Source organism: Micromesistius poutassou (assembly GCF_964030765.1).
Source record: "Micromesistius poutassou genome assembly, chromosome: 2".
Classification (NCBI taxonomy): Eukaryota; Metazoa; Chordata; class Actinopteri; order Gadiformes; family Gadidae; genus Micromesistius; species Micromesistius poutassou.
Genome location: NC_140272.1, coordinates 1,514,486 through 1,522,362, shown reverse-complemented (window position 1 = coordinate 1,522,362; position 7,877 = coordinate 1,514,486). Strand labels below are relative to the sequence as shown.

At 42.4% G+C, this 7,877-nt stretch overlaps 3 protein-coding genes across 3 annotated transcripts in view; 2 read left to right on the top strand and 1 right to left on the bottom strand.

Moving 5' to 3' along the window:
- Positions 1 to 836, top strand: part of crocc (ciliary rootlet coiled-coil, rootletin) — a gene marked incomplete at its 3' end in the record, with an annotated part of 31,278 nt that extends 30,442 nt beyond the window's left edge. Inside the window, 1 exon segment of the mRNA XM_084464480.1 lies at positions 801 to 836. Coding sequence (XP_084320606.1) covers positions 801 to 836 — 36 coding nt within the window.
- A 1,138-nt stretch (positions 837 to 1,974) lies between these two features.
- sdhb (succinate dehydrogenase complex, subunit B, iron sulfur (Ip)) lies at positions 1,975 to 5,599 on the bottom strand. Its single transcript, XM_084463749.1, has 8 exons — positions 5,500 to 5,599; positions 4,539 to 4,672; positions 4,098 to 4,183; positions 3,639 to 3,775; positions 3,377 to 3,493; positions 3,172 to 3,273; positions 2,836 to 2,958; positions 1,975 to 2,404 (listed from the first exon to the last, which is right to left on the bottom strand). The coding sequence occupies exons 1-8, from the start codon at positions 5,569 to 5,571 to the stop codon at positions 2,324 to 2,326; spliced, it is 852 nt and encodes a 283-aa protein (XP_084319875.1). The 5' UTR covers positions 5,572 to 5,599; the 3' UTR covers positions 1,975 to 2,323.
- A 338-nt stretch (positions 5,600 to 5,937) lies between these two features.
- Positions 5,938 to 7,817, top strand: mrpl20 (mitochondrial ribosomal protein L20). The gene is made up of 4 exons (XM_084463768.1): positions 5,938 to 6,141; positions 6,285 to 6,395; positions 6,603 to 6,680; positions 6,888 to 7,817. Exons 1-4 carry the CDS (start codon positions 6,055 to 6,057, stop codon positions 7,059 to 7,061), a joined length of 450 nt encoding a protein of 149 aa, XP_084319894.1. The 5' UTR covers positions 5,938 to 6,054; the 3' UTR covers positions 7,062 to 7,817.
- Positions 7,818 to 7,877: the final 60 nt, after the last annotated feature.

The following is a 7,877-nucleotide window of genomic DNA, read 5'->3' as shown; positions in this document are numbered from 1 at the left end:
CACACACACACACACACACACACACACACACACACACACACACACACACACACACACACACACACACACACACACACACACACACACATGCAAACTGAGTAGTAGCCTATATTGTTATTTGCCAAATTGGTCAAATCTGGCAATATTAAATATTGAACATAAAAATTACAGTACCTGAATAAGTATGATTATAGGCCGAATTAGCATTCCTAAAATCAGCAATTGAGTGCCCCAACTACTGCACTTATATAAAGAGATAACTTTCGGTTTCTAATACAATTATATAAGAACTTATAAATCATCGCAGCAGATGTGTTTTTTTGCTTGCTTTGGTTATGATCAAGGATTATGCAAACGAGCAAACGCTAAGGGCCTCGTGACGCAAAAATGCATGGCAGGGACTACATATCCACGGCGCGTCCGTGTGCATCAGTTGAAAACACACGCATGGCTGCGCTCAGACATTCTTCTTTTGCATCGCAGTGGCTATCTATCGAAAACCATATGTTTTCTCGGCAAACATCTGGAAACCATTAGCCCCCTCTCCCTATTTAGTCTCTCTCGTCTCGTAGACCCCTCCCCTCCCCCTAAACAAAACCCCATTCTGGGGACTTGGAAACAACTGTCTCACGGCATCATTGTTATCATGGTTTTCCAAAATGTGGCTTTTGTTTGCAAGAAACAAGCCAGACGATTCATTTATTCAGTCTTCTCCACATGTGCACCCAACGACCGAGGCGCAATAGGACCCACAGTCATTTAGATTGGCCAACATCACTCAGATGTCCTCTGTGCCACAGGCTGTAAATTCAAGTCCCTCCCTGGATTTCCAGTGATAACACCAGACCACATGTCAGTTCTGAGCCATTTGGCTACACAAAAGTACTCAAATTTGACTTTAACCGTGGGAAATAGGCCTATATTCTGTGCAACCGTGTTTTCGAAAAACAACGAGGAAACACCACATACATCCAACTTCATCCTCAGCCACGTAACTTTTGCAACATTTCAAATACTGTCATTTCATTTAGCAAATTGATCCCAAACGTCCAAGAACAATATGATTTAGGCTAGGTAAAACGAATATATATTGACATAAAAATGTAAGATCATGCATTTTAATAAACCATCAGGGAATGACATAAAATCGATAGAAATTCTTACCCAACTTTTTTGAATAACTTTGCTCCAACAACTCTCTAATCTCATGCGCCCACTGACTGCTGTATAAACGAGCGCCACATTGTAGTCTACCACCCCGCATCCAGAGTCTCCTCCCAGTTCCAGCTTCCAGAGCCCGGTCCCCGGAACAACCCCCATTCCACAAGCAAAAACTACATTAACGCACGCTCACTTTGTACTTCAGTAGAACAGTTCAAAATCCATACATTTATGACTTATTCGTTTTAAAACCAGCTCAACTGCCTACGGGAATGATGTCAAATCGTAATCAAAATAAGAATTACAATAAGTTTGTAGATATGTGATAAGTTACACAAATGTAAAATACAATGAACATCAACGTTTAATTTTCTTGTTATAGTTGATATATTTTAGTTTATATATTTACTCAAGCATCAAAAAACGACAAAATTACATTATATAATCATATAAAATCCTTACAATGCATACTTATATTTGTGGCCCAACAACACACACCGAAAGGATGAATAAATAGGGCGAGCCTTCGCCACTTTGGCGGCACCTAGTGGGGCGCCCCAGGTTGGGAACCAGCGATACATTTGACATTCGTACACAGGTCGGTCTTACCCACAGTTCTATAGTAGTGCCATCTAGTGGCAGAACATCCCCAGCGTCACTGAATAGACATAAGCAACTACGCCGGCAAAAAGTTTGTAGCGACGCTGGTTGGGTTCCTGCCATGTCATGTAATGTAATTCACTATCTCATCCCACTTTTCTGTCAATCGTCACTGTCCTGTTCACAAAAATATCAAATGATCCCGAAAACAGCAACCATTATAACGATTTATTTTACATCAAACAAATGTCAGCTGGTATGGTAGCAGATCTTAAGGATCATACAGTATGATGAAAATAGATTTTAATAAGCATGAGCAACACATGAGAATGATTAATAATATGGAGCATTGCATTCTTCATGTGCACAATAATACACACAATCAGCATCATAACTGCAAAATACATGGTCAGCATTAAACCTCAGATATTCAGTGCAGCATAAGGGAGAGTATCACAGGTATGATAACCGTGAACTTTTCATGAGTATGTCCATCAGACCCCTTTGTGCTAATCATAATATAATTTAGGGAGCATTGGGGTTTAAAAGCTTTGCTTGTGGATTAAGCTGTAGCTGTCTTCTTGTCTTTGTACATCGCCATCATCTTTTTAATCTCAGCTATCGCCTTTCCAGGGTTCAGCCCCTGCAAGAGAAAAGAGAGTCAAACTTAGATCAAGAATTAACAGCAGTTATCTTTCAATGTCTTACGTTGGACAAGCACTGCATTTCTCGACCGTTCATTTCACGGGCAAAAAGTGGTTTCATGGGACAACTGAGACGGCCATTGATATTGCCAATCCACAAACCACTGAAACAGTGCAGCAAAATGCACAAAACTAGCAGTTATTCTAGTGAAGTTTTGTAGAAAAGCACAAAGTCTTAAAAGTATATTTTATCTCAAAGCTCATGCTTTTTTTTTATTAATTTCTGTAATAATCTAATTTCCATCACATAACTCACTGAAATGAATTGTCACAAATGACCAAATCAAGTTGAACAGATTTAACTAGCAGCGATTAAGGTGAATAATTCAGAGACTGGAAACTGTAAGCGGTATGTGTGTTGTGGCCTTACCTTGGGGCAGGTCTTCGTGCAGTTCATGATGGTGTGACAGCGGTACAGAGAGAAGGGGTCCTGGAGCTTGGACAGACGCTCCTCAGTGAACTCGTCTCGTGAGTCAATCATCCAGCGGTAGGCCTTGGGACACAGAAAACACTGTTAGACCGTCTGCACAGAGAACGTCATGGCCTGCCTAGAGAACGTCACGGTCCGCATAGAGAACGTCATGGTCTGCATAGAGAACGTCATGGTCTGCATAGAGAACGTCATGGTCTGCATAGAGATGGAGGAACAAGCGAAATCTGAACAGACATTTATAAGGCTGTTAAATAAAACCCGGCAAAGCCACACCTGCATGAGAACCGCCGGTCCAAGGTACTTGTCCCCATTCCACCAATAGCTGGGGCAGCTGGTGCTGCAGCAGGCGCACAGGATGCACTCGTACAAGCCGTCCTGCACAGAGGAAACGGTTAACGATGCGTTACTTCCATAGTAGGGCAACAGCTAGAAAACCAGTCATGGTTGGTTGTCAGCAGGACAAAGACGGGGGGCGTACCAATTTCTGTCTGTCGTCGACGGACTGCGTGTACTGTTCCTGTCCCTCCTTGGACTCGTCCTTCCTCTTCAGGAAGGGCTCGATGGACTTGTACTGGGCGTAGAAGTTGCTCATGTCCTGCAGATACAAGACGGGACGGTTATCCCAAAATACAGTCTTACCTCCATGTAGGACTAATAGACTTGTAGATCCATTCTGCATTGAGTAGAATGTGCTCAAGAACAGCACCGTCTCAAACGGTGTGAGACAGGACCATACTCACAGGCACCAGATCCTTGACGACATACATGTGTGGCAGGGGGTATATTTTGGTGGGCTTGCTTGTGTTGGTGTCTATCTTGTTAAGGCAGGCAAGTGTGTTGCCCCCGCCAATGTTCATCGCACAGGATCCACAGATACCTGCATTAGCATGTTCAGGAAACATATTTCATAACACGCATTAGACCATGGATAGGGGTGGTATATTAATAAAAAGAAAAAGAAATATTTTAACGGTTTATTTTTGCGTTTTTATGCCTTATTATAGAGTGAGATAGACCGGAAGATACGGGGGATAGAAGGGAGGACATGCAGCAAAGTACCACGGGTAGGAATCAAACCCGGGTCGCTGATCAGGACTGAGCCTTAATGGTACGCGCTCTACCCGGTGAGCCACCAGGGCCCCATAGCCCATGTAACTCAGCATCATGGAGTAAGGTCTCCGTGGGGGGACCACACTCACCTTCTCTGCAGGAACGGCGGAATGTAAGAGTGCCGTCCATCTCATTCTTGATCTTGATGAGAGCATCCAGAACCATTGGGCCACACCTGTTTCAAGTACAGTAGAGTACAGTACAGTAGAGAACAGTAGAGCAGCACTTGGTGAATTTCTACCTTCGACAGAACTGCACGTCAAGCAAAACGGCTGACCAAGAATGGATTACCAACTGGTTGGTCTGCTTCCGTCGACGCCAGTTAGTTATTATGAATGTATATAAATGAAAATAATTGTGATTATTATTAATACAAGGCTTTGTTGAATAATAAACTCTGGTCAATGAGATTCAGTGTTCTGTTATTTTTCGAATAACAGACCATTGCTACGATGACATTTCCAAACCAAAATTAGAAATGTTGGCAACAGGGGAAAAACGTTGAACTATGCTGTGGTTGGTTTACGTACGTGTTGAGGTCAATGTCATAGGTCTGCATGCGAGGCTTGTCCCCTGGAGTGTCGGGGTCCCAGCGATACACCTGGAACTTCTTTATCCTGGGCTCAGCAGCCGGCGCTGGCGCTGTCTGGGCATGGCGGACAGCCTGGCACAGGGAAATGGCAAGACATGACAAAGACAATTAGTGATTACATTTGAGCACAAACAAACATACCTGGCAGCAAGTAATATTTGAGTTGCAGGTTTTGTCCATTGACAGTAAAGTAAGAACCAGAAAGATTTCAATTCTTAAGGACAACACTACATTTACCATGAATAATAATGATCGTTTCCTAAATATTGAGGTCATTCAATGCCAATGTGGAGGAGAGATTGGTTCCTAGTTCTTAGAATTTCACTTGAACCCAGAAGGAATTTGAAGTAAAAATAGCCATTTTGGGAGTCCCAAAGGTATTCACAGACACCATCGCACCGCCTATCCCAGCGGCCGCCCTTTTAAAGCCAATCATGGGTTTGGCACGGTAAACATTATTCACAAATGCCATGTAGCACAAAATGTTTGGTCGAGGTTGAAATCGAATGAACCACACTGGGTCTTTGAAGATATGGACCTTCAAAGTGCTGTGATGTAACGACGCTTCATAATGCATGGTGTTGACTTGTTTACCTAGTGTTATGCAGCTAAAAACAGAAAAATGCAAATTTCTTGTAGATTCAGTGTATAGTTGGACAATTCCACAAGTAGTTTCCAAAAACACTTTCCCTGACCATTAATTTAAGTAACCTTGCAAGGTAAATGGGTCTGAGTTTCGTAAGCCTCCTTGCTACGTAACTACGTGACGCTGGTCGGCGGTGCAGGAAGAGTTTGTTATGTGACACACTGGACAGACAAACCAAAGTCATTTCTTCATAACACACACCCACATTCATTTAGTAGTCATTCTCTAAGTATGTATATAAAAGAGACATTACCACCAGTCCAACTGGAGAACGAAAAGCCAAAAAGCCACAGCGACCCAAGGACGAAAGAACCGCAATCGACATTTTGGAGCAGTTTCTGAAGGCAGTCCCAGAATGCTATGCGGCTGTCGTGGCGACGAGTCCTTTTGTTATTATCAACGGGGAGCGTTGATTTTCTTTACCAGAGTCTCCCGGTTTTCCCATTTAAAGCTCCGGGGCGTGTGTACACACATAAATGTATATATTAATGTATATAAATGTATTAATAATCCTACATATTTTGTATGATTGTTTTTATTAAAATAAATATTCTTTATTATATTTAGTGTAAGAACTATTCGGAAGCATATACATACATTGGATGAATCGTCCTGACGTAGGCAGCGGTTGGTGTAGGTTCTCAAAACGAACATACCCTGAACACGCTGCTTTACGGCTTGACAAGTTGAAACTACAATTGCACTGAACAGACCACGCATCTCATAACGAAGTGGATAAAGGTCATTGAATATATGGTGTTATCTTAGATTGGTAGGCAAACGCGGTGTACTTTAAATTAAAGAGAAAATGGTATTTCTGACACTGTCCTGTTTGGTCCGAAGCCGCGGGCCAGACAGACATTGGAAGGTCCAAGAACTCCTGAAACATGCTCGGGTAAGTCAGCTGTCAATCGTCTTCATTATGATTGAGATGTAAATTTTTAAGCTCATCTATTATTTGGTGGGGGCCATGGGACTGCATTGTGTGATATCATCATGTACTCTGTACCTATTACTCATTCTGGTTGATCACCACAGCATTTCAGGGGCAGAAAGAACCGCTGTTACACTTTGGCTGTGCGGGCAGTAAGGAGGGCTTTCGTCTACGCCACCAAAGGTCGAATACTCAAGAAACGTAACATGCGAACGGTAAGACACCATCTGCTGCTCGCTCCGTGTCAACCTGATGTCTTGGTCACTCAAACGCATATTGGTCACAGACAGTACTAAAGATGTTATAGAGCAGAGTGACGCTGATGCAGGTCCAGTTTGAACAGTTTTTGTGCAAATGCTATTATTTATTATTTGTAAAGCATTCAACATCTGCTTCCTCGTTTCTTTGATTTATTCCTTCAGCTTTGGATTTCACGCATTGCAGCAGCAACACGAGAACATAACATGAAGTATCCAGCCCTGATTCATAATTTGGGAAAGGTAAGTGTCCTCAGCAATTCATTATTTTTTCTTTTGCATGTTTTGAAAGTACTTGGTTCACCACGTGTTGATTCCTATTTGGGCCGCGCAGTAAACTCCCAGCATGTCATTAACACTTGTGCTTCCACAGCGTAAATGCAGAAGGAGACTTTAGCTAAATGTACTCTAGGATCTAACCGTTGTGCCCCTTGTTGTCCCGCCTTACAGACAAGTGTTCAACTCAACCGTCGTATTCTCAGTGAATTGGCGATCACAGAACCTCGGACGTTCCTCTCACTAGCCAAGCTGGCGCAGGCGCGGCGAGAGGAGGGCTTCAGGGCGGCCTTAGGTGACGGACAGGAGCCTGCAGGGGTCTTCTCACGCGTGATGGTGACCCACTAGGCCCTCTGCCATCTGCTTTACTAACGGACTCCTCTGCTTGACATGCTGGCAGACAGTGAGGCTCTGGTTTTGTGTGAATGTGGATGCGATGCTACAAGCGTCCATAATTAAATAAGGCTGTCTTTGACTTTACTCTCTTCCTCTCTCCTATAATCATTCAAAATCCAGAGAGCAATAACCTTTCAAGGTGAAGGTGGAGAGAGTTTGGTTGTTTTTCTTTTGAGACCTTGCTGAGATAAAATGTATTACTTTACTCGTAATGGACCCGAACATCAAACTCAATGGAAGGACGTTAACTAGACGTGGACATTAAAGCAAATTGTAATGGGGAAACCTGTAATGTTTAATTAGTTATGCCATTTTTTGCACATTGCTGTAATTCTGATTTCAAAAGATACCCAGCATAGCATTAGATGACCATGATTAAATTAATGTTTACCCCTCATTGTTCTTAGTCGAACAACAGAAGCACATTGATTTCTCTGCTGCATCCACACCCGAACCAACCCCATTGTCAAGTACCACAACCGCCCTTATCAGAAAACAGTCCCTGGAGGATAAGTAGTTACGAGAAGTCCCACCACATTCATGTGCAACTATAATTTAATACTTTGAGGCATTTTTTTTAAGGTTTTAAGTATGAGTCTAAAGGTATGAAGCAGATTTTGTAAGGCTTTTTGTTTCTATGTAAATATCTACTTTTCTTTTTGTGATGTATTCATAAAATTTGTTTTATTAAACATTTTGTTATGTATTCAATAATGACTATTTATTCAATGCATTGTGGTGGTTCCAATTTCTGATCCATTAGACACA